Here is a 26335-nt window from a genome sequence, read left to right as displayed (position 1 = left end):
GGGCTTCAACAAGTTGAAGGTCTTCAGAGCAAAAAACGAGGTTTTCCAGAGTAGAAGGAATACCATTCCTTCCTCAACACCTTAACATAAAAATCACCCCTATGGATTCTGGACTCAAGACTACAACTTTAAGTCTTGTGTAAGTTTCCAGCCTGCCGCCTGCCCTACAAATTTCAGACTTGCCAGCTTCCACAATTGCATGAGCCAATTCCTTAAAATAAATCTCTGTGTCCATATATGTATCCGGAGAACGCTAACACAGTTGTGTTTCTAAGCAGTTCTTTTACAATATTTCTGAATGTTTTGCTAAATGAATATATCTATATTCTTACTTTTGTTATACTGAATAAGGGTAGGAGTTTATATACTACTTATTAATGGAAGTCTGTTTCTCTGTTGGTATGAAGAACAAGAGAGTATTGTCAAAGGAACCCAACAACAATGGCACCTCTTCTGGCAAGCATGGAAATCTTACACCAGAGGTTTCCAGTATGAAGCTCTATTTGAGTCCGGAGTGTGCAGCCTACCTAAGCGCTATAACCTATACATTTGCCGAAGCTAGTTCATATGAATTGACAAATCCTAACCAATTTCCAATAAAGAAACTGAGAAGTTTAATCAAAACATTTTCTTCCAAAAAAGATGGGCTATAGTTGGGGGGGGCAGGGAGGAGGGTTTTAAGAGTTAATGCAACTCAAAATAAGAGGTTGGTTTGCCCAGTTTCCATTGCCTCATTCATCAAGAGAGTTTATGTTGCGATTCTTGGAAGTCAGTCTTATTGCATGATGTAATGGAGAAAATAATGAAGATTACAAATTTTCTTTATGCTTATGTTTTTTTAAACCACTGCCAGTTTGTGGATATTGAAGAAGTCGAAGCAAAGAAAGTATTATAGATTTAGTTTGTTTTAATTTATCCAAGTGGTTAGGTCCTGGAAATTTTTGAAGAAATATATTGAAGTGTTTTTAGAATTAAAAAGTCTTAAATCCCACTTGGTAGACCTCCAAAGGCCCCCAAAGGCTGCACACTTTCCCCTGATGTTACATAACAGAACTCTATCTGTCCACTATAAAAGTGGATGGTTTTGTATTCAGACTCAAACTTGACACGTGGATTGAGAAGGTATTGCCTGACACTGTTCTGTTTTCAATGCTGAATTTCTCTGAGCTCAAAAGGAATAACAGATTTGAAAGAGTTACACTGTTATTTAGTGAAAAAATAAGTCCTGATTTTGGAAGCTATTCATAGATTTTGGTGATTGTTGAGTCGTGGTCTCTGTGACGTTGTGATACAACCACAGGATGTATGTGATTATAGAGGCCCTGCCCTATTTAGGTGGCTCATTTTCCAAAGAAACAGCTTGTGCTAAAAGCAAACTACATCTATTAACACACGATCTTAGTGAACATTTAGAGTTAACTGAGAAAAGAAAGAAACTGTGAAAGGAAAAATCCATATTAATGGGTAACTGTTTGTATCAGCTCTGCTCCCCTCTTCCAGCCTCCTAAAGAGGAGGGTCCTGACTTGAGACCAATTCTTTTGGGCTTGTGTGGTTCTGAATTAGGAGGAAAGAGAGCTGGGGGGAAAGATCTAAAGCACGCAGCCAGGACTGGAGAAGAGTAGGGCGTTTTGAAAGACAGAGGCACACAAGCAGCTACCTTGTGTGAGAACAGTGGATTAGAGAGAAAAGAGAAGTTAAGTGTTTAAGATACATTGTTATTTATCCGCTTCGCAGTGTCTAGGCTATGAGAATTTTTTGTATTTTGAAATTACGTTTCAGGTACTTGCCTGTGTGTTTTGAGTAGAGTACTGCTCTAAGACTGGGCCATGCGGGTCACAGATTTATAAACATCAAAGAAAATACTAATCTTGGGCTTTAGAAATTTCTGGACAAATTCTGAGTAGTGTTTGTCACTGCCTAGCTATTTTATGAAATCGTAGAGAGAAAAGCCTTCATCAGTAAAATAACCACAATCAGATTGTTATGAGATTAGAATGAAAACACCTTCATATCTCCTAGAATAGACTAGGGTGTGAATAGAAGTATCCTCCTTAAATTGACCAGTGAGTAGCTCTAGGTAGAACACTATACTTTTTTTTTTTTTTTTAATACAAATAAAGTTTATTGTACTGGTTTGGGAACTGCATATTTTTTACTGCTAAAAGCATTAACGTTTTGAATTGCGAATAGGCTATACTCACCATCAGTAACACAAACTTAAAATATTCATAGAACTGGGCTGAAAACATGCTCCCAGGCGTAGCAGGCAGTGAAATATATGGTCAACGTATAACTTGAACACTCATTTCTTGAGTAATTTACAATATGTTTTGGCTAGAAACAGCGAAAGCTGGCTCTCTTTTAATTAAAAAAAAGTAGAAATATCTTGTCTTTTTCTGGTCTGTTTAATGTATTAAAGTGCGTTCACAAAACTAATACCATGGCGCCAGTTCAATACAAAAGGTTGGAAAGATGTTCCTCTTTTTTTTCATAAAGTTAACATACCTTTTCCACATTTGTATTTGTTCAAAGGTTAAGCTTTGTATCTGGAAGTCCTTGACTAGAAGTGGCTGGGAAATAGAAAGCTTGGACTCTGAAGGTTTCATTCAGCCAACACCCTGGAGCCCCTCCTTTGTGCAAGACACTGTACTCAGTGCCAAGCTGGGACACAAGGGTCAACAGGAGGCAGTCCCTGCTCTGAGGGAGCCACCAGCCCGGCCAGGAAGGGGCCCAACTAGGACTTCGAAACAAACTGAAATATCACAAGGCGGCTGCACAGCTGACGTGCCCGTAACTATCACAGCAAGGAAGAGCATCAGTCCACAAAAGCAAAGTCCGCCTTCCGTCTGATCTGTGTAGACCCCCAACGCCCCCCAACCCGCCCCCGAAGCCCCAGGTCTAGAGAACTGGACCTCTACAGAGCAGGGTCTAGTATTCGCCCTCCCGGGCCGGAGGGTGTCAGGGCGCAGGGCGACAAGGAGAAACGAGAGGGGGAAGCAGAGGCCCAGGCAGCAAAGGGGAAATGGCCCACGCGACCCCCGAAGACGCTGCAGCAGGTAGGGCGGGCTGGCGAGGGTCCGCTCGGCTCTCAGCGCCGTTCCTTCCCGAGGAGGGAAGCCCGCGGTGCTGCGGCCCTCGCCGTCTGACCCGAGGGTTCGCGGGCGCGTCGCAGGACTGAAGGCGCTTCGCGGCTTGCACAGCGAGGCCGGAGCCTTGGGGGCGGGACGTCGACGAAGCCCCGCCTCCGGCTCCTCCCCCGCAGGAGCGCGAGCCGGTCCCGCGCGGCGCCATCCCTTTCCCGGGTCATCGCCCCTCCCCTCTTCCGGGCCGCGAGCCCCCCGCGCGCCGCTTCAGAGCCGCGCTCGCTCGCTCGCGCGCGCCCGCCAGCCCGCCCTCTCAGCGCGCGCTCGGCCGCCCGACGACGCGGGAGCCGCACGCGCCAGACGAGGCTCGCCGCGCTCATTGCCGCCGAGCGCCGGCCCGCTGAGGCGGCGCCCTCGGTTCCCGGCCAGGAGGGAATCTGTGGCCCCAGAGCGGAGGCGGCGGCGGTGAGGAGACCGGGCCGGGAGGAGGCGGACATGGCGGGGCTGAGGGCTTCGGGAGGAGGGTGGTCCGGGCGCCTTTGCGGCCACGTCGAAGGCTCGCGGGCGGGCAGCGCGCGGGGGAACCAGGAGGAGTGCGGGGTCGAACCTGCTTGCATCGGCTCTGGCCCGGCGCGAAGGAAGGGCTGGGGACGGAGGGGGGCGGCCCGCGAGGGTTTCCGCGGGACCCTCAGCGGCATCGCGACGGAGGAGTCGCTGCCTCGAGGCTCCTGCCACGTTTTCACCGCGCGTTACCTTCTGCTCGCGGTGGGCGACAGCCCTGCGCCTTCCCACGCCCCCTCCCCCTCCGCGTCCGTGGGTTTTCTGGAGCCGGGGATCCGGCTCGCTGTCTGGGGGGGCGGGGGGGGGTCGCGCCTGAGGGGAGCCCGGGCCTCGAACCCAGGGCTGCCGGAGGCTGGAGCCTGCCCGGGGGCTGCGGAGCCTGCGAGGCTGTTCGCGGGGGGAAGGGAAGGGGGCTCGGGGCGCTGCCCCCTTAACTCAGGAAAACCCGCGATTGCAGAAGTTGGACGCGCGGGCAGGCCGTTCTTCCAGGAGTGGGTGGAGACGTTTGGTGCCTACTCACCCGGCGCTCTTCAAACCCAGGCGCGAGTGCCGAGCAGCAGGCTTGGATGGCTGACAAAGCCCAACTCCCGGCCCCGTGGGGATCCTGTCGCTCGGGGTCCAGAGCCCGCTTTGTGTCGCCGCGGAGGCTGGTCGAGGGCTCGTCACCCCCCGCGGCCGGGACCTCCCCCCGCCACCCCCCCCCCCCTTCCTCAACCTTGGGAACGTCTGTCGGGAGAAATAACTTGTTTCTAGAAACGGCCGCGATGAAGCTTTTCGTTACAAGAGAGGGAAGAGTACAAAGTTATAAACTCCTGGAAGGCAGGACTGGGTTTTTTCCTTTGGGTTCTCTGCCCGCCGCCGTGAGCAGAGGAGCCTGTGGAACAAAGTAGAACTTGAGGAGCAGCCGCCTCGGTGACGACGTCCCTGGATGACGTCACCGTGCGATGTTTAAAATGGGAGCTTTTCGCTCCGAGTGTGGGTGGAGGGATTGCGGCGACTTACTCGAGACGCCTAGGGGCTTCTTGGCCCCGCTAGCTTCTGGTTTCTCTCTCCCTGACCTCGTAACTCTCCCCTCTAGCGGGTACCCTTTTGGTACTCCTAGAATACTGACCGGTGGAGGTGGGTTAAATTCTCAGCTCTTCCAGGCATCATTCCCTCAAACTGAAAAAAAAAAAAAAAAAGTAATTCCGTATGACTCATCTTGTGTTACAACCCAAAGCAACCACTAAGTGGTCCTTTTCCTTCCTTTCTTCCTTTTATTTTTTGATATGAAACAGAGAAGAAAAAACAAAAGGAACACAAAACTCAGATATGTGGAACATAGTTGGCCAATTTAATGAATGAGGAGAATGAGCTAGTTAGGGATTGAGTACCTTTCTTGTTTTCTTTGGTGGGGTGGAGGCTAATGGAGTTCCATCAGCAAGTTTCATCCCAAACCATGTATTAAATTGCAGTGGGTTTTCTTTTCCATCGTAACGTGGTGGAGTATAAATATAGCTTTATAAGTGGAAATGGCTGCCTTTTTTTCAGGAGGAGGCTGCACAGCAGTTGTGGAGGGCTGGGGTTGTGTGCAGCTGCCCATAGAAGGTAGACTTGGCATTCTAGGGTTCCGGGAGGAAGGTTTGGGTGTCTTCCCGTCCCGCATCAGGGTGGCCATGGCTGCCAGCACACCTCTCAAATAACATATAGAATTTATTTCACACTGGGGTCCCTTGTTTGAATTTGCACAAGGAGGAAAAGAATCTTATGAAGACGGACTTTTTTTTTTTTTTTTTTTTTTAATTAGAAGACTATCCTTTATTTATTTATTTATTTTTGCTGTGTTGGGTCTTCGGTTCGTGCGAGGGCTTTCTCCAGTTGCGGCAAGCGGGGACCACTCTTCATTGCGGTGTGGGGACCGCTCTTCATCGAAGTGCGCGGGCCTCTCTCCATCGCGGCCCCTCCCGTTGCGGGGCACAGGCTCCAGACGCGCAGGCTCAGCAATTGTGGCTCACGGGCCCAGCTGCTCCGTGGCATGTGGGATCTTCCCAGACCAGGGCTCGAACCCGTGTCCCCTGCATTAGCAGGCAGATTCTCAACCACTGCGCCACCAGGGAAGCCCCATGAAGACGGACTTTAAGAGCAAGTTTGAGAAAAGAAAAAGGAAGCTAACAGGATCAGCTTTATTTTTTAAATGTGAAAGAACACAAACTATAGGCTGGGTTGGTCAGTTTTTGCACTAAACCTAACAGGGGCTGTATGTCTTTAATAATTGGCTCTGAAAAGGTGATGTTGCTTAGTAAACGCAGCATCTGAATAACTCCAAGTTACTTACAGCAGCCAAATGAATGAGCTCATCAAGCGAAGACAGAACATACATCGAAACAATCCCAGTACAAGGTTTTTGCCTTTATGGATTAATCAGTGATAAATCAGATCTGTCATTTAAAAAGAGTCCTTCTTGAGGCAGTTCCAACATGCAGCTGAATCTCTGATTATTTCTTTTAGATTTTCTGTGAATGACCCTGAATTTCCGCTCTCTTAAATACGTTTTGATAGAGCTGGGTTTTTTGGTCATATTTTTTAGGTAAATATATCTCTGTTCTTGAAAGAATGCTTACAGAAGCTCGAGAATGGATTTTTTTTCTTTGTGTATAACAGCTTTATTGAAATATAATTCACATACTATATGATTCACACATTTAAAATGTACAGGTCTTTGGTTTTAGTACATTCACAGAGTTGTACAACCATCACCACAGTCAATTTTAGGACATTTTCATCACCTCAAAAGGAAATCTTATACTTACTCACTCACATCACTCCTTTCCCCCCATCCTCCTACCCCTAGGCCACTAATCTACTTTCTGTTTATATAGATTTGCTTATTCTGGACATTTCATATAATTGGTGTGATACAGTATTTGGTCTTTTGGCTTCTTTCCCTTAGCATAATGTATTCAAGTTTCATACATGTTGTAGCACATATCAGTATGTCATTTCTTTTTGTTGCCGAATAATATACCACACTTTATTTGTCCATTTATCAGTTGATCAACATTTAGTTTATTTCTACTTTTTAGTTATTATGAATAATGGTTCTGTGGACATTTGTGTACAAGTTTTTGTGTGAACATATGGTTTCATTTCTCTTGGGTATAGAGCTAGGAGTAGAATTGCTGGGTCATATGGTAGCCATATATCTGACCTTTTTAGGAACTGCCAAACTGTCTTCTGTAGTGGCTCTACAATACTGGATTTTAAAGTGGACTTTTTTATGTTTTAAAATACAAGTTATTTCATAGAACTTTAAACTTGAATTATTGTAGCTAAATATTGACACATTTAGTAAAAACTATATAGTGGTATCATTGTAATGCTTCTCTTTGAGTGATATCTCTGATTTTATTTTAGCTAACAGGAGCAATTTGGTGTGCTCTCTTTACTGAACGCCTTTACAAAGCTAGGCGATAAGACTCTTAAACAGTATTTTATAATAAGGTCTTTATGGCATAAATTAGTGACTGTTCCCTACTCCAGATATGAGCCAGTGAAACACAGGATAAAATTGGAAGGAGGAAAGGGTGCTGCTGTAAAGGAGGGATATTTTGCAGAGCTTTATCTTCAAGTTGTGATGTTTTGGTTTTTTGAGAAAAACTATTTTATCTTTGCAGGGAAAGATGAAGAACGAAATTGCTGCCGTAGTCTTCTTTTTCACAAGGCTAGTTCGAAAACATGATAAGTTGAAAAAAGAAGCAGTCGAGAGGTTTGCTGAGAAATTGACTCTAATACTTCAAGAAAAATATAAAAATCACTGGTATCCGGAAAAACCATCAAAAGGACAGGCCTACAGGTAAAGGAATAGCTTGGACAGTTAGATTGGACTAAATGAAGAGGCTGATCAGCTCCTCAAATGAATGCCAGGCCCCAGGAATGATGGGTGTGTCCAGGCCATGCCTCTCACAGTTTATCTGCAAAATACCCAACTCAGGAGCGTCTCAGTTTTATTTTTTCCTTATTCACTTTAAAATACAAGTATTTGTTGTTGGAGTCCCACTGCCTGGACTTGGGGGGCCAGTAGTATAGGCTCATGGGAGTTAGTCTTGTCTTGTGGTCATAGTGTGGTTCCTGAGTGTTTTTCTTTAAGTATCACAGGTAGTTGAGGGCTTTCCCAATTGTAGAGAACCCCTAAAACTATCACTTAAAAGGGGGCATGGTAAGGGTTGAGGGAAATGAGTTCCTTGTATCTAAAAGTAAATTGCGTGTTATGTGTTAAAAGTTTTTTGGCAAATGAGAACTAAGATTATTAGACACCTAACATGTTCTTGACACAGGAATAATTTCATTTGTACTGTGCATAATTCGTTGTGGTAGAAGCCAGTGTAACCATTTTATGGATGAAGGTAACTTACCTATGATTCACAACTGGTAAATATTAGCTCTGGGATTTGAATTCAGGTCTCACTGACCCTAAATTCTTATGAGCTTTCTGTATACCACAGTCCTACCACAGCCTTGTCTCTGAGAGTGAAGGCAATTCTCACTCGCAGCTATCTTTTGTACTGTGGTTTATAAGTTACATTTACAGTTTAAAGAAGAGCAGCCTCCTGTAAAACATGTCCTGGCATGCTCACTCTTTAGTATTTATGTGACTACTTGGGAACCTGAGTTGAGAATATTCTGCTAAACTTCAGCTGTCAAACCGTGCCCCATTTGTGGATGTGACCAAAAAAATAAAAGTGGAACAGTTGTGACTATCATGAATACAGAAATTCTTTTATTTATGCATATTGCTGCCCCCAAAGATTCCTCCACAAATCAGCCCTTCACAGTAAAAAGAACTTCCTTTCAGTCGCTGAGCTCTTGAAAGTGTAAGACTGTTCACGGAGTGTGCAAGGGAGGTGAAAATATGATTTGTTTAATTCTCATTTGCTAAAAGCCAGGTGAGCATATGATCTGTTGAAAAGAAAAGAATCAAAGTAATTGATACATTTTCCTCTTCATTTCTATCCAAAGAGGTTTCCTAGTATATTGGAAAATGTGGTGAGTGAAAGTAGAAATGTGGATGTTCTATATAAAGCACTCAAGTTACTGTTTTTTATCCTCTCATTTGATTCTCTTAATTTTTTTCTGCACATCTTCATTTCTGATAGAGTGAACAGCTTTTGTGAATTAGAGCTGTTCAAGCTTTTTACACTGATGTAATTGACATTGGACTAAGGCTTTTGGAAGTGCCAAGCCACCGTACTATTACTGAAAAAGGAGACACTATCAAGTAAATGCTTAAAGGTCAGACAGTGTATAATTTTATTTCCATTAATTCTAAAAACTTGAGGAAAAAAGTTAGCCACAGGATTAAATTGGCATATAATCAGAAGTATCATTATTGAGTCATTTTGAAGCCATCTTTGAAGTAGAAAACTATTAGAGTTAATTGTGGGTCGTTTCTTTTATAAAAATGAATAGACTATAGGATTAACCAGAATTAGTAGACTCTTCAATCCGTAAAGTTCTTTTTCTTCTAAAGTTTTTATAAATTAGTATGTTTCTCTGCAGGGCGGTATGTTTCTCTTATACAAATAAGAGCAATTTGGTAACATTATCAAGATCTATAAAAATATTCACAGTCTTTGAAAAGTAAATCTCCTAAAATCTATTCTAGAAGCATAATCAGAAATGCAGACAAATATGTATGCATATGGATATTTCTTACACTTTATAATTGCAAAAAATTGGAAAGCACTACACTGTCAACATTAAGTAAACAATGGACTATTTTTATGCAGCTCTTAAAATCTTGTTTTTGAAGAGTGGTTAATGGGTAAATAGTCACAGTATCTAGAGTGAAAAAAATAGCATAAAAATATGTAAGGTATGCAAATTTTGTTGAAGCGAGTCTCTATTTAAGCATCTATATTTACATATATTTTTTTTAAGCTTAGAGCCTACATCTCCCTCATTGTAGATAAAAAAAACAAACACATACATCTAAGATCTACCTTACCCTTAATTGCTTTTGATCCTGGTGCACGTGGGACTTTTGAGTCAACCTACACAACATTAGAATCTGTAACATAGGACCATCTTCTAGAAAGGAATAAAGAGTATCTTACATGGTTTAAAATATTTTTTTTTTACTCTGAATTTGCTAAATTGTTAACGGTGATGTTATGATAAGTACAGGCATAATAGGGTTGTTTAATAAAGTGAACGTTGGCATCTGGTCTGGATCTGAACTCTGGATTCATTACTTTCTAGCTGTGTAATTTTGGGCAAGTTACTCAAACTCTCTCTGCCTCCTTTCTTTTTTTTTTTTTTTTTTTTTTTTTTTAAAGGATTTTCTTATTTATTTATTTATTTATTTATTTTTGGCTGTGTTGGGTCTTCGGTTCGTGCGAGGGCTTTCTCCAGTTGCGGCAAGCGGGGGCCACTCTTCATCGCGGTGCGGGGACCGCTCTTCATCGCGGTGCGCGGGCCTTTCTCTATCGCGGCCCCTCCCGTCACGGGGCACAGGCTCCAGACGCGCAGGCTCAGCAATTGTGGCTCACGGGCCCAGCCGCTCCGCGGCATGTGGGATCTTCCCAGACCAGGGCTCGAACCCGTGTCCCCCGCATTAGCAGGCAGACTCTCAACCACTGCGCCACCAGGGAAGCCCCTCCTTTCTTTTTTATAGTGGAGAAAATAGTATCTAACTCACAGGATCATTGTGAAAATTTAAAAAGTTAACATAGGCATACCTTATTTTATTGTGCTTTGCTTTATTGCACATCACAGACATTGCGTTTTTTATAAACTGAAGGTTTGTGCAACTGCATTGAGCAAGGCTGTCAGTGCCAGTTTTCCAACAGCATTTGCTCACTTTGTGTCTCTGTGTCACATTTTGGTAATTCTTACAGTATTTCAAACTTTTTCATTATTATATTTGTTTTGGTGATCTGTGATCAGTGATCTTTGGTGTTACTGTTACAAAGACTTGCTGAAGGCTCAGGTGGTTACCATTTTTTAGCAATAAAGTAGTTTTTAATTAAGCTATGTACATTTTTTTTAAGACATAATGCTATTGCACACTTAATAGACTACAGTGTACTGTAATACAACTTTTATATATACTGGGAAACCAACAATTTGTGTGACTACCTTTATTGAGATACTCGCTTTATTGCTGTGGTCTGGAACCAAACCTGCAGTGTCTGAGGTATGCCTGTACATGCAGAGCATTTAGAAAACTCTCCATTGCATGATAAACCTTCAAAAAGAGTTATTATTATTATTATTATTATTATTTAGAAATATGTATTAGCTGTTACCTAATGAGAACTTTTTCCACTGTTTTTTATGAAAATTGAAATTAACTAATAATTAAACTTTAAAAAAATTTAAATAGTACCTTATTCTGTTGATGTTACAGTATTATATTTAGTAATATAATCAGTATTTGTCAATTAACTTATATTTTCCATATTTTTGGAGTCTGAAGAAGAAGTAAAATGATTTAATCTGAATTCACCCAATAATACTAGTACTCAGGACTCGTACTAAAACCTGGGTTCTATTATTGATTTCTTAGTTGTAGGCAGTAAATACTTTCATTGTAGCTAACGTTTCTCTATGTAAGCAGAATACTTATTTTAACAGGTATTTTTGCATTCATACTGAGAGCCATCTTTGAGCATTCTGTTAGGTAGCTGTGAATGGTATTTCTTAGGTTAGAAAAAATGGAACAGATGGGAATTCCCTGGCAGTCCAGTGGTTAGGACTCTGTGCTTTCCACTGCTGTGGGCATGGGTTAGATCCCTGGTTGGGAAACTAAGATCCCTGCAAGCCATGTGGCGCGGCCAAAAAAAAAAGGAACAGTCTTTTAGTGGTTTAGAATTTTTTTCTCTTTTTCGATAACTTAAAAAAAAAAAAAAAGAAAACTCGAGTAACAGAGGTTAAGTGAAATAAGCCAATAACACTTTTGGATTATTATTATTTTTTAATTAAGTTATTTGTCTGCATTGGGTCTTAGTTGTGGCATGCAGGATCTTCATTGTGGCATGCGGGATCTTCTGTTGCGGTGCGTGGGCTTCTCTCTCATAGTGGCATGCGGGCTCCAGAGTGCGCGGGCTCAGTAGTTGCGGTGTGGGGCTTAGTTGCCCAACCAGGGATCAGACCTGCGTCCCCTGCATTGGAAGACGGATTCTTAACCACTGAACCACCAGGGAAGTCCCTGGATTATATTTTAATCTTAAGTACATGGTATGAATGGTTCTGTGTCCTTGACTGATTCGGTATTTAGAGAACAATTATAGGTAAGGCAAAGGATACCCTTCTTAAGCAAGGTAACAACAGATCAAAACTTGTCACAAGAATTTCCAAATATTATTTGAACCATTGGTTGAGGTCTTTTGTGAGTTGGAGATTTTGTTATATAGAAATTTGGCCTATTAAAACTTTTACCTTCAAAGCTCTAAGTAATTTCATGCAACTTTTGTACTGCTTGCTCATTTAATGTATGTGTGAGATTGAGTAGTTTCTGTGTGAAATGAAGTAGAGCCAGTTCTAGTGATTTCCCTGTGCTCACACAGACTCTTCTTTCCACCAGGCTGGGTAGTCTTGATGCTGATGCTGCCTCTTTGCCTTTAGTTCAGATTTATTATCTATTTAGGATAGATATTCCTGGGTTCTTTGCCAGGGTTCATTTTACTTTTTTAAATTCATGTTGGTAAATACCAATAGATATAACAAAGTTTCTGATTTATATTTATTTAAAGCTATTAACATTACTCCACTTTGTTGTAGATGCATTCGTGTCAATAAGTTTCAGAGAGTTGATCCTGATGTCCTGAAAGCCTGTGAGAACAGCTGCATTTTGTACAGTGACCTGGGCTTGCCAAAGGAACTCACTCTATGGGTGGACCCATGTGAGGTGTGCTGTCGGTGAGTTCTTGAGTTTGGCGGCTGAACTGATTACCATGCTGGAACTGATTTTTTGAATTTCTCTCAGGTACTGCCTACGCATGTATTTTTATAGCCAGGAGCTGGTTGTTTGGCTTTCTCAGCTGTGAATTTTGTAAACTATTCTTCTTGGAGGTGATAGTGAAAGACTGGTTACATTCCTGTTTTACAGCTAAGGAAACTCAAAAACTGATAGAGCAGGGTTTTTTTTTAGAGCTTTACCAAGAACTCTATTGTAGAATTTAGACACCTAGACTCCCTATAGGTCAATTATATCTTCTTTCATTGGTGGTGCCCTTGTCTTTCCCCTCTTCAAATTAGGAAAGACACTAATCCCAAATAATACTGGATATTAACTTTTGGTTGATTTCTGTTTGTTTGTTTCTACTCTTGCCTCCCTCCCCCTTTTTGGTTTTTAAGTGGCTGAGTGATATTTTCATGGTTTTATTTTCATAATGGAAATTATTTCTTGTCTCCTAAATGAGCAGAATTGTAAAAGGTGAGTGTTAGGTATGAAATCTAATTGAACTTCATTCATTCTAAAAATACTCATTGTGGGCTTCCCTGGTGGCGCAGTGGTTAAGAATCGGCCTGCCAAGGCAGGGGACACGGGTTTGAGCCCTGGTCCAGGAAGATCCCACATGCCGCGGAGCAACCAAGCCCGTGCGCCACAACTACTGAGCCTGCACTCTAGAGCCCGCGAGCCACAACTACTGAGCCCAAGTGCTGCAACTACTGAAGCCCGCGTGCCTAGAGCCCATGCTCTGCAACAAGAGAAGCCTGCAGACCGCAACGAAGAGCAGCCCCTGCTCCCTGCAACTAGAGAAAGTCCATGCGCAGCAACAAAGACCCAACAGCCATAAATAAATAGATAAATAGATAAATAAATAAATTAAATTAAATAAAAATACTCATTTTGGACCAGGCATTCTTAGTTGTGGGGTTTTTAAAAAATGAAAGTGACATTCTTCTTTCAGGTAGTTCAGAGTGTAATAAGGGAGAAGAAAGAATAAGCAGATTACAACAGACTGTGATTTGTGCTATAATAGAAGTATGTACAAAATGCAGTAGTTGGTGGCACAAAGGAGAAAGTTACTGCCTCAGGAAAGACTATAGTCAGCCCTTGGTATTGGTGAGGGATTAGTTCCAGAACATGCCCCTGCCCCGGCCACATGCACACACACACACAGGCAGAGGCAATATCCTCGGATGCTCAAGTCCCTTATATAAAATAGTGTAGTATTTGCATATAACCTATGCATAACCTCCCATATACTTTAAATCATTTCTAGATTTCTTATAATACCTAATGCAATGTAAATGCTGTGTAAATAGTTGTAAGTGCAATGTAAATGCCATGTAAATAGTTGCTTGAATTGAAAAAAATTCAAGTTTTGCTTTTAGGAACTTTCTGGATTTTTTTTCCCCAAATGTTTTTGGTCTGTGGTTGGTTGAATGCATGGATGCAGAGCCCATGGATATGGAGGGCTGACTGTAGAGTAGGTGATACTTGAGCTGAGTGGGGAAGGATGAGTTGCAGTTGACTAGATGACAAGGTTGGAAGGACATTTCCAGGCAGGAGGAACAGGATGAATAGATGCATGGAACCCCTGTGAGTGATTTCCTACAGCTGTTCCTTTAGGGTTTTCTCTTTGGTTTAGAGGTACAATTCACCCATTGATTATAGTAGAGGTGCTTTTTGATGCAACCCTAGTATGTTCCAAAGGTGGTCATAGCCTTTGACCTGATCTCCAGCAATGAAAGTGGTGGTGAAGACATGTTGGAAAAAAATGAGTGGTAATCCTGCAACAATTTTCTGGACCACCCTGGAGCTGCTTTATATAAGCTGGTGGCTTATATAAGCTTATTGCTTTGGGAAACCGGGTGTAGGTAGTAGATTCTCCAATACTTATTTCCCAGAAAAAGGAAGAGCAAGATACCTCAATTTTTGGTCTAAGAAGGTCAAACATTTTTACAGTCTGGGACTAATTAAGCACTTACCGTAGGCCAGGATCAGACTTTGTTTTGTAGACTTGGTCCACTGAATCCCTGCAGAAGACCTCATTATACAAGAAATAGCTATCACAAAGTTACTATATTGAAATGTTTACTTTTTATGAGGCCCACACTGTGATCATGATTTACTCTTACTTAACACACAGTTCTTTTAAGTTAGTTGTGTAGTTTTTCAGCCCATAAAAAATTACGTGGCATTTGAAAGGGGATTGTTCCTAGTACAGTTGGCCTTCTGTATCTGAGGGTTCCACATCCATGCATTCAACCAACTTTAGTTCAAAAATATTTGAGGGGGGGAAAAAAAGTTGCAAAAGCAAAACTTGAATGTGCCATGCCATGCAACTATTTATATAACAGTTACATTGTATTAGATATGATAAGTAATCTAGAGATGATTTAAAGTGTATGGGAGGGTGTGCATAGGTTGTATGCAAATACCATGCCATTTTATTTAAGGTACTTGGGCATCCACAGATTTTGGCATTGGGGGGAGGCAGGGATGGTCCTGGAACCAATCCCCCAGGATACTGTTGTCATAAAGCTACAAACAAAAGTAATAGTCTGACATAGAGGCAGGAACAAAAAAGCAAAAGAGTTGACCCAAATGTATTATCACACCATCAAATAATGAATACTTAATACAATGATCTTAAATCATTAGGGAAAAGTTTCCATATCCAAGGATGTTTAAGAAGTTGGCTAATTATATAAACATTTTGGACATATTTATTTGAAATGCTTAAACTACATCTTGGCACCTGAAGATAAAAGCTTTAGTTACATGGACATTCTACTTAAGTGGATACTTCATTTCTTGATGATGCCAGATAATAAAAAATTACTGTGCTTTAATCTTGTTAATGTAAGGAAATCTTTGCATTCAGTAGCCTTCTAATTCTTTTATATATGATCAAAATTTTGCCCCAAATTGGCTATGATGTGAGGTTTTTCACAGTTAATAGAAATTATTGATATCTTCAGAATATGAGTGCTCATTCAGTGATGTTAGAAATCCCAGAAAGAAAGACCTGTTAGTGACTGGGTAGAGGTGATTGCTATAAATTAATAGAGGAGACTGAGATATTAGTGCCTTTGGACCAAAACTGGAAATATTCTGAAAATTAAAGCTGATATATTGGGCTTCCCTGGTGGCGCAGTGGTTGAGAATCCGCCTGCCAATGCAGGGGACACGGGTTCGAGCCCTGGTCTGGGAGGATCCCACATGCCACGGAGCAACTAGGCCCGTGAGCCACAATTACTGAGCCTGCGCATCTGGAGCCTGTGCTCCGCAACAAGAGAGGCCACGATAGTGAGAGGCCCGCGCACCGCGATGAAGAGTGGCCCCCGCTTGCCACAACTAGAGAAAGCCCTCGCACAGAAACGAAGACCCAACACAGCCATAAATAAATAAATAAATAAATAAATAAATAAATATTTAAAAAAAAAAGCTGATATAGCAGTTATATAATTGAATAAATATTTGAGTCATTAAAAATAATAACTCATTGGTATACTAAAGACTAAGGTTATGAAAAAAAATTGAAATGCACTCAAAGAGAACATTCTTCATAGAGTTATTCCATCAGGATAAATATTGGAACAGTGCAAAGTGTTATATAGTTAGAAATATTTCACTGAGTGAAATATTTGAGAAGATACTGAATAGACAACAGATCCTATAAGGAGAAGGCCTGCAAATAGCTGGCAGCTTTATTATCTACTCAATATTCTACACTTCATTTTTTGTTTGTTTGTAATTTCGATAATCCTTTCTTTTCCTGATAAAGAGCCATGGATACTATTGATTTGTTTCAAATTAACTCAGTAGGCCTGAATGTTTTAGCAGTGTGTCATTGAAAATTGGAAAATTTAAAAGTTGTCCATTATGAATTCTGAGGAATTAACTGCACATTCTAATGTTACAGTAATATAGTAAGCAGCTTCACTTACCCTGAAGAGAGCCCTCATAGCAAAATACTACCACGGGAAAATTGTAGAACCTAACTGAGCTTGAGTGTCGAAGAAACCTGAGTTAATAAAGCTGATCCTTCAATCATTAGATGTCTGCCCTTGGATTAGGTTTCTGTTTCTACAGAGGCAGGGATTTTTCTCAAATTTCTTGCCTTTCTGTTTTGCTTGAATTTTGACTCCATTAATGGGCAATACTGAAGGTAGGCCTAAGCCCATTATTAATACTGCTGGCATTAATATATGAATTAACCTTTGATTGTATTGAAATTTGTTGCATCTTTAAACCTGGAAAGGACCAAGGGGTAGATTTCCACTGCTACAACCCAAGGCTAAGTAATCTTGAAATTATACTTCATGAATTCTGTGTTGTGAAGAACCCTTCCCACTGTTCAGGCATCTTCTGCTAAGAAGAATCACCAGCTGAAGACTAACCACTATCCAGCTATCTTCAGCTTCCTCATTCTGCAGATAGGAAACTAAGGCCGGGAGAGATTAAATAACTTGCACCTGGTAACAGAGCTCGTTAATGACAGAACAGAACCAGAAACATGTCTAGTGCTCTTTCTACCATCCTGCAGTAACTCCTTTTATGAGAGAGACTGAAAAAGAATAGAAAAGGAAATTATGTACCATATTTAGATTGCATTTATGGCCCCATCCAGCCTATGAGGTCGGAAGATAGCACAGTTGAAAGAAATAGAACTCACCTGTGAGACTACTTGATTGCCATTTAAACTTTCAAAGGCTTTGTTGCAGTTAGGCCTTTTACTTTTTTTTTTTTTTTTAATGAGGATCTTGAATCAGATGCGTATGTTTGATTGATTGATTGATTGATTGATTGATTTTGGCTGTGTTGGGTCTTAGTTTCTGTGCGAGGGCTTTCTCCAGCTGCGGCAAGCGGGGGCCACTCTTCATCGCGATGCGCGGGCCTCCCACCGTCGCGGCCTCCCTCGTTGCGGAGCACAGGCTCCAGACGCGCAGGCTCAGCAGCCGTGGCTCACGGGCCCAGCCGCTCCGCGGCATGTGGGATCCTCCCAGGCCAGGGCTCGAACCCGTGTCCCCTGCATTAGCAGGCAGATTCTCAACCACTGCGCCACCAGGGAAGCCCTAGGCCTTTTACTTAATTGTAGATATCATCCTGATTCAGAAATAATTTGAGACAAGAATTATGAATGAAATTAACTGACATCATAGTCAATTAACCCTATTTTCTGTTGATGTTTTTATATTTTTTAAGCTTAGAATCACTTTGTTTAACTTTAATTACATGCTGTGTAAGACTGCTTAACAATTCATTTCCTTTGTCCTAACACTTCCTAGAAATTGTTTCATAGTGTTTATGTTGTGCAATCTATGTGAATGGATTTGTGGGTTTCTCCTTTGTCCTCTCAATGAAAACTCCTAGTTTTACTGTGTGTTGTGCTATTTTCCCTCATTGCAGAATTTATTTTCCTTTTTTCTAGTACCCAACAGCCAAAGTTACATGTTCTGACAATTATTCTTCTTAGATCAAAGCTTTAAAAATGTTTTGGAAGGATAACGTTTGCTTAATTTAAAAAAATTAAGATGAGGGGTAAGCATTTATCATAGGAATCTCTATGAAATCAGCAGTATAATTCAAGCAAAATCCTTTTATTTTCCTCAACAGTAGTTTTTTTTTTCCCTTTAACTTCAACAGTTGCCTCAGTTCTCATTTTTGTCAGTGTGGATACAGGAAACACAGGCCTCTTTTTTATTTAATCGTGGTAAAAGTAAATCCCACAGGAGATGTCTGGTTGATTTTTGACTTGAATTACTAGGATCTACGTTATAAGGGTCAGTTAAAAATTTGTTAGAAAGTTCTGTATGGCCAGTTTCAATGGTACATACAAAAATGTAATCAAAACAGTGAGTTTCTCTTTGATATCGTAAACAACTATTTTTGTCAGGAGGCAGTAGAAAAGAAAATTGGAAAAGAGAATGAGGTCACTTTGTATTTGTACTTTAATAGACTAGAAGTAGAAAATTGTGGCCTGCCTGTTGGCATGAAGCTTCGTTAGGATACTATAGATGTAGAATCCAGTTCTGGGAGGGTTCCTTCTTTGCCTGGGACTGATGGCATGTCCAGACCTGTTCAATTGTTTTTATGGACATTTCTTGCTTTGTTGATGTGACTTCAAGGTGTGTAAGTTTTTTGGTTTTTTTATTCTTAGGTATGGAGAGAAAAACAATGCATTCATTGTTGCCAGCTTTGAAAATGAGGAAGAGAACAAGGATGAGATTTCCAAGAAAGTGACCAGGGCCCTTGATAAGGTTACCTCTGATTATCATTCAGGGTCCTCTTCTTCAGATGAAGAAACAAGTAAGGAAGTAGAAGTGAAACCCAATTCAGTGGCTGCGACCCCCAGCCCCGTGTACCAGGTAACCCTGAAGCGGCTCCATGTTGAAGGTCATGAGCAGGGCTCGCAAGGGCAGTCTAGGTGGTCCTGCTTATGTTGCCCAAAGTTTCTGAGCTGAAATTCTGGATCACGGTTCTTGCCTTCCCACGCTAAGGGGAAGCTGCTTCCTCTGAGATGAAATAGGCATCCTGAGTCATTTTATCAAAGGTCTGCTTTACTAAATAAGTGGGATGAATACGTTGTAAAAACAATAGAAAAAATCATGGTGCTAAAACATTCCTGATGTTTTAAAAATCCTTATTGCATTCAAAACTAGCCACTCATTTTTTCGCAGCCTTTAACACTTCCAATTTGTACCTAACTTTCATGTTCTTTCCCTTGCTATGATTAAAGAGAAACCTCACTAAATTATTCTTTAATTTTTCACTCAAGCCAAAACAATCTTTCTTTGCTTTAACATTTAAAGAGTCATATAGCTACTAATACAACAATTTAAAGAAGTCCTTTGAGTTGAGCCTTATTCTGTACGTGTAGTTTTTCTAATTTTGAGTATATTTTTAAATATACCTATTTTTATTAATTTGGCCTTAATTAGACATAATTAAACATACCAGGTTTCTGGTAGGGTTTGATTTGGGCTAAAATGAGAATTTAGACCTTAATGAGTAAGAAATCAGAGTATCATGAGTATGAGAAACCGAACCTTTAAATCCAGGATACATTTATATAATGAACATCCTTTCAGTATAACTTAATTTTTGAGTTCTTAATTTTTTTTTTTAATTGTTGAATTATCCTTCCTAGGCTTGAGAGGAAGATTAGTTCTGAAGATTAGCACATTCTTAGGGGTATATGTATATGTGTCTATTATATGCACCTGCTTTTAAAAAAATACAAGCCAAAACAAAAACTTGAAACAGTATGAAAGAGTATAGGGGCTTCCCTGGTAGCGCAGTGGTTAAGAATCCACCTGCCAATGCAGAGGACACGGGGTTGAGCCCTGGTCCAGGAAGATCCCACGTGCCGCGGAGCAGCTAAGCCCATGTGCCACAACTACTGAGCCTGCACTCTAGAGCCCACAAGCCACAACTACTGAGCCCACGTGCCACAACTACTGAAGCCTGCGCACCTAGAGCCCATGCTCCACAGCAAGAGAAGCCACCGCAATGACAAGCCCGTGCACCACAATGAGAGTAGCCCCCACTCACCGCAACTAGAGAAAGCCCACACAGCAACAAAGACCCAACACAGCCATAAATTAATTAATTAATTAATTAATTAAAAAAAAAAGTATAATAGTGACATGTCCTCCTCTTCCCACAATGACCAGTCTTGTGCCCTTGTATGGAGGTTTTCATTACCAGTTATTTTGTATTCTTCCCAAGAGATTCCCTATAGATAAGTAAACATAATATTTGTAAGTCAGGGATCATTTTTAAGACCATTGCCATAAATATTTTGGACATTTTTTTCCTCTGTATGATGTATTACATACTACAGATTACCATTGTTAAATTGCCTGGAATTCATTCAGATGTGCGCTAATTTTACCTAAAGAATTTTATTTGTTACGGAGCAAAGTAAGAATGTAAATTCCAAATTGAACTGATTGCTGCTAATTTTTTCAAGTAAATTGACCTTTAATTTTTAGATTTACTTTTAAAATTAAATTGTATTTGTTTTCCCATATGTTGAAAGACTATTAGGATAAAATTATAACAGAAAGGCATAGAAATTGAACTGTCCTTTATGTGCTTTTAAAATAAAACATTTCTCCTTGACATTGTAATCACAAAACATTTCATGAATGAGAAGCATAGCTCTTAAAATCATTGTGTAGAAAGCTGGTGCAGATGGTCCACTTTAATGTTTTTTAACCTATCCATTTTTCCATCTTGAACCTGGCATTACCAAGAGCCTTAAAAAAGAGGTTATCAAAGTATGGGCAAAATAATTCTGAGCTTGGGGTCTTTGTTCTCTGAGGGGGGTCTGTGTTTTCTGAAAGGAACCTCCAGAGATAAGTCTCTACTAATTAAGAATGAAGATTATGTTATTTATTTCTCCCCAAGTTGATCTATAGTTTCAACTTGCTATCAATCAAAATCCCAAAATGCTTTTTCTAGATAAAATTTAAAGAAAGGAGAATCAAGTCATAGATCTTACACTAATATTAAGTCATTATGTTTATCAAGATAGTGTGATAATGATTTAAAGATATATAAATATATTATTGTAACAGATAGAGAGTCCAGAAGTAGACCCATGTATGTACAATTTTGTTTTTGTTTTTTTTTAAATAAAAGTGCCAAAGCAATTCAGTAGGGAAAGTCTACAAGAACTAGTACTGGAACAATTGGATAATCTATATATTAAAAAAAAAAAAAGTGAACCTAACTGCTACCTGATACCATACATTAGAAAACTAATTTGAGGGACTTCCCTGGTGGCGCGGTGGTTAAGAATCCACCTGCCAATGCAGGGGACACGGGTTCAATCCCTGGTCTGGGAAGATCCCACATGCCGTGGAGCCACTAAGTCCATGTGCCACAACTACTGAGCCTTCGCTCTAGAGCCCGCAAGCCACAGCTACTGAAGCCCTTGTGCCTAGATCCCGAGCTCTGCAACAAGAGAAGCCACTGCAATGAGAAGCCCGCGCACTGCAACAAAGAGTAGCCCCTGCTCGCTGCAACTAGAGAAAGCCCACGCGCAGCAACAAAGATGCAACGCAGCCAAATAATAAATAAAAATAAATAAATAAAAAGAAACCATTAAGAAAACGAATGGGCAAAAGCATAGACTGGGACAAAATATTCTCAATACATATATTTGTCAAAGGACTTGTTTCCAGAATATACTTTAAAAATCACTCCTATAAATCACTAATAAAAGACATGATCCAATTAAAAACAGTGGGCAAAAGATGAGAATAAACACTGTACAAAAGAAGTTATATAAATGACCAGTAAGCAAATGAAAAAGGTGCTCAACCTTATTTGTCATCAGGAAAATTCAAATTTAAACCACAGTGAAACACTACTTCCAGAATGGATAAAATTAAAACGTCTGACAATACCAAATGTTGGCAAGGATGTGAAGCAGCTGGATTCATAAACTGTTGATAGGAGTGTAAAATGGTATAACCACTTTGGAAAACTGGTGTTTACAAAGTTAAATATGCATCTGCCCTATAACCCAACAGTTCCACTCCTAAGTATTTAACAAGAGAAATGAAAAAAACAAATATCTACAAAGCCTCATATCAGAATGTTTATAACAGCTTTTTTCATAATTGTTTAAAAAAAAAAAAAAAAGGAAAACCACCCAAATACCCATTAACAGGTGAATGGGAGGAAATTGTGTATTCATTCACCCAGTAGGATAATAGCAATAAAACAGAAAAACCTAATAATAGACACAATACGGAAGGACCTAAAAAACATCTGATTGAGCAAAAGAATTTTGCCGGGGAATTCCCTGGCGGTCCAGTGATTAGGACTCCCCTATTCCACTGCGGAGGGTGCGGGTTTGATCCCTGATTGGGGAACTAAGATCCCACAAGCCAGGCGGTGTGGCCAAAAAAAAAAAAATTGCCAGATACAAAAGAATACATGCCACATGATTCCATTTATATGAAGTTCACAAACAGGGAAAACTCAGTCTGGTGATAAAAATCAGAACAGTGGTTGCCTGTGGGATTGTGTCTGCTTTCTGACAGTTTTAAAAGCTTATCAACACCCCAATGTAGAAAGAAATGAAAACATTCCATTTTGCTACTGGTTTGTAGTATAGGTCAATTATTAGTTTGAACTCTAAATTCTTTATTTCCCCATTATTGTAGATAACCAAGAATTAACTGTGCTAAGGTTATTCACTGTTGCATTGTTTTGTTTGCTTTTGTGCATTGTTTTTTTGATATTAAAAGACTGAAAGCAGCCTAAATGTACTATCAACAAGACACCAGTTAATTTAGTTATGGCATAGTCATTGCATTACTGTCTAGCTGTAAAATGACAAAAAAAGTCGTTATGTACTTAGATGAATGTCTCTGAGATGTATTTATCAAGTGCAAAAAGCAGAATACAGAATTTTGTGAGTTTTTATAAATGTGTATATAGCTGTATACACAAGTATATTCATAGAATATCTCTAAAGATAATCAAACAATTGATTACTGTCAGTTGCCTCTGAGAGGGTAGCGGGTAATCACATAAAGAAGAGAGACTTTTTTCCACTGTGTACAATTTTGTACCTTTTGAATTTTCTATCATGAATGCAGTGCTGTTATACAGAATATAAATTTTTAAATGCCTATGCTAGGAAGAGCAGATTAGAAATCAGAGAACTCTGAAACTCATAGTCACAGGGTGTGGCATTCTGAGCAGAGAGGTCTGAAACTGCTGATAACATTTTGAATGATGTGAACTTGATGTCCCACTTGACTTATGGGATAATCTAAGACTGTTTTCCAAAATGCTAAACTGGCTACATTAGAATCACCGGCAGTGTCATCAAAATACTTGGCCTTTCTTCCTAAAGTTTTGTTAATATTGTTCAGTAGACCAGGGCTGGGGCATGAACATTTTGTGTTTAAAAGCTTCTTAGGTGACTCTTTAGCCAGCTGTGGAAACCAGTGGTCTAAAACATGATGTGTCCTTACAAGCTTCTATTCATTCCGTGTTTTCATCTTCTTTGGTTGAAATAGCCAGAAAATATCCGGTTGCTTTAGAGTGCTGTGTTTGAGGTTATTCATTTTCACTCATTTAGTAAAAAAATGCTGATTGATCACCTGTTATATTTGAGGTTTTTAACATATTTAGACTTGATTGTAGGAATGTGCCTTAGACCTACTCTTAGGGTTGTGGGTGAGTGATTTTGTTTTTCTTTAATGAGTAATCTGGAAGGTCACCTACTTTTTATATAACACATGACTAATTTTTTCTTTTTATTAACTTACTGTTTTCTCTTCTTTACAGATTTCAGAGCTGATATTCCCGCCTCTTCCAATGTGGCACCCTTTACCCAGAAAAAAACCAGGAATGTACCGAGGGAATGGTCATCAAAGTCACTACCCTCCTCCTGTTCCATTTGGTTATCCAAATCAGGGAAGGAAGAATAAACCATATCGCCCAATTCCAGTAACATGGGTACCTCCTCCTGGAATGCATTGTGACCGGAATCACTGGATTAATCCTCACATGTTAGCACCTCACTAGCTGCTTTGATTCTTTTGGTGTCATGTTGAGAGAAGGTAGAATAAGCCTGACTGCATATTAAAAGTTCATACTCAAAGTAGTAAAGTTAGATGGGCTAAACCATCAAACTTATTTTTATAGAGAAGTTATTGAGAATAATCTTTCTTAAAAAATATATATGCACTTTAGATATATTGATATAGTTTGAGAAACTTTATTAAAGTTAGTCAAGTGCCTGACTTTTTAATATTGGACTTGAGTATTTATATATTGTGCATCAACTCTGTTGGATATGAGAACACTGTAGGAGTGGACGATCTGTTCTAGCACCTTTGAGCATTTACTTTATGGAGAGTATGTAAGTTATTTATACACAAGGAAATCTATTTTATGTCATTGTTTAGAAGAATTGCGTGAAATCATGTAGTTGCAAATAAAAAGTAGTTTGAGGCATGACAATGTGTGCTTCTGTTCTGTGCATAAAAAGGGAGAAAGAGCAAAGGGGGTATCTCACTTACATGTGTTTAATTAAATATTTAGCAAAGAAAAAAAACTGTAACAATTTTAACTTTTCTTTAAAAAATTAACTTTTTATTAACCATACCTTTCCCAAAGGCTATAGTATCAAAAGATTCATATAAAACATCTAAAGTTTGTTAGTAGTAGATAATTGAAAATATAAATATAATGAAATATCTTTCAACCATTAGAGTCACTATACGTAGGATTTTCCTAACCAAGAATTTGGCCTGTACAAATTTTGATATGACATCTGACTTATACGCCTAGTGCCATGGCATAAAGCAGAAATGTTCTTATAGCTACGCTAGTCTCTGTGCCTTGTGCTTTTTTTTTCAACATGTTAAAAGTCTTTATTAGATGTCTAAAATAAAGCCAAATAGTACAGTACTTCAGATTCTTCAGTAGTCCATATTTATACCACTGTAATGCCATCAGTCTCGTAAGTGTACTTGAACTAAAAGAGAAAAAAGATATAAGAATTTATATCTAAGAAAAAAGATATAAGGTTTTTTCCCAAAGGTAAATTTTTAAAAACTAAAAGATCATTATGTTTTCTCATTACCTACATCTTTAGATTTCTAGTCTTAAATTATTTGACTTACCAGAAAAATAACAACTTGCTAATAAATCATTGGATGTCCTTGGCTGTTCCAGATATTTCTGTTGTGTTTGCTGATAAATTCTGTTGACATACAGACTACCAGAAAAGTGCACAAATCGTTAAGGATACATAGCTCTCAAAGGTTTGAAGTATGTGGAATTCAAAATGTCTGCAACTTCAACAGAAAACTTTTAAACTTTAGAGGCCTGTGGTTTTAATGTTATTGTACTCTTTGATAAGCCATATGCAACTTTTAATATATTTCTAAACCATCATATCTACTTTTTTTCCTGAGATTTATAGTGAATGCTTATTCAAACTTGAGCATATTTTCCTAGGGGTAACTGGCATCACAAGGGAGATTAGTTTTATTTAAGTTGGAAAAAAAAATTTTAATTGTTACTGTTCCCTTGTAGATCCTAGAGAGTTTGGGTGATAATGGCAGATTTCTAGGCAATCGTAAAAGTGTCAAGTTTCAAGTATTTTTATCATGGAGTTAGCAGGTAGCATTTGTTCTGTTAGTTGGCACATGTCATATAGTTATAAGGCTGTTGGGAAAACCAGAAGCACAATAGCTATACTGTTGGAAATATTTTCGGTATGTACCTAGCCAGCTACACCTTTCTTTCCACATCAGATTACTATAAAAATCTCCTAAATCTCTTATTCATTAGTGTTGACAACTAAATGGCAGAGTGTCTTAGGGAAAATGCTAATTTTGAAGTTGACTGCATATTAGATATGTTACCTGTAGAAGATTCTGCCCTTTATTGACTATCCACCTCACACCTTGTTCCAAAATTTATTTAAAGCAAAAGAAATCTCTCATCAATATAGCTTTTCCAATCCATTCCTAATGAAAGAAAACCATCTTTCTTTCAGAAGCTGCATCTTAAACTCAAGTCTAGTAAGTATGCAGTTCAAAGTGTGTCAAACTTTTTAACTAGTAATTAGGACTCTAGGAGTTGTAACATCTCTAAGTCTGTCCCCCTCAGTCAGACTCCAGGACTGCTCTAATGAAGACAAAATGTTGCTGCATAATTTCAGCTTGACAGTGTTATGAGGCTGTTTGAAGAAGGAGTGGTTTGTGACTG

The 26335-nt window shown here is 39.7% G+C and overlaps 1 protein-coding gene across 2 annotated transcripts; it reads left to right on the top strand.

The window, feature by feature from the left end:
* Nucleotides 1–3341: 3341 nt before the first annotated feature.
* Nucleotides 3342–24577, top strand: BTG3 (BTG anti-proliferation factor 3). 2 transcript variants are annotated; one of them, XM_057545848.1, is made up of 5 exons: nt 3349–3549; nt 7299–7477; nt 12406–12543; nt 18741–18948; nt 23900–24577. In XM_057545848.1, the coding sequence occupies exons 2-5, from the start codon at nt 7305–7307 to the stop codon at nt 24137–24139; spliced, it is 759 nt and encodes a 252-aa protein (XP_057401831.1). In that variant the 5' UTR covers nt 3349–3549; nt 7299–7304; the 3' UTR covers nt 24140–24577. The 2 variants fall into 2 exon arrangements, with proteins under 2 accessions (XP_057401832.1, XP_057401831.1); XM_057545849.1 differs by lacking the exon at nt 12406–12543 and having other exon boundaries at nt 3342–3549.
* Nucleotides 24578–26335: the final 1758 nt, after the last annotated feature.

Source organism: Balaenoptera acutorostrata, chromosome 4 (assembly GCF_949987535.1).
Source record: "Balaenoptera acutorostrata chromosome 4, mBalAcu1.1, whole genome shotgun sequence".
In the NCBI taxonomy this organism is placed as follows: domain Eukaryota; kingdom Metazoa; phylum Chordata; class Mammalia; order Artiodactyla; family Balaenopteridae; genus Balaenoptera; species Balaenoptera acutorostrata.
This window is presented reverse-complemented; position numbering and strand designations above follow the sequence as displayed.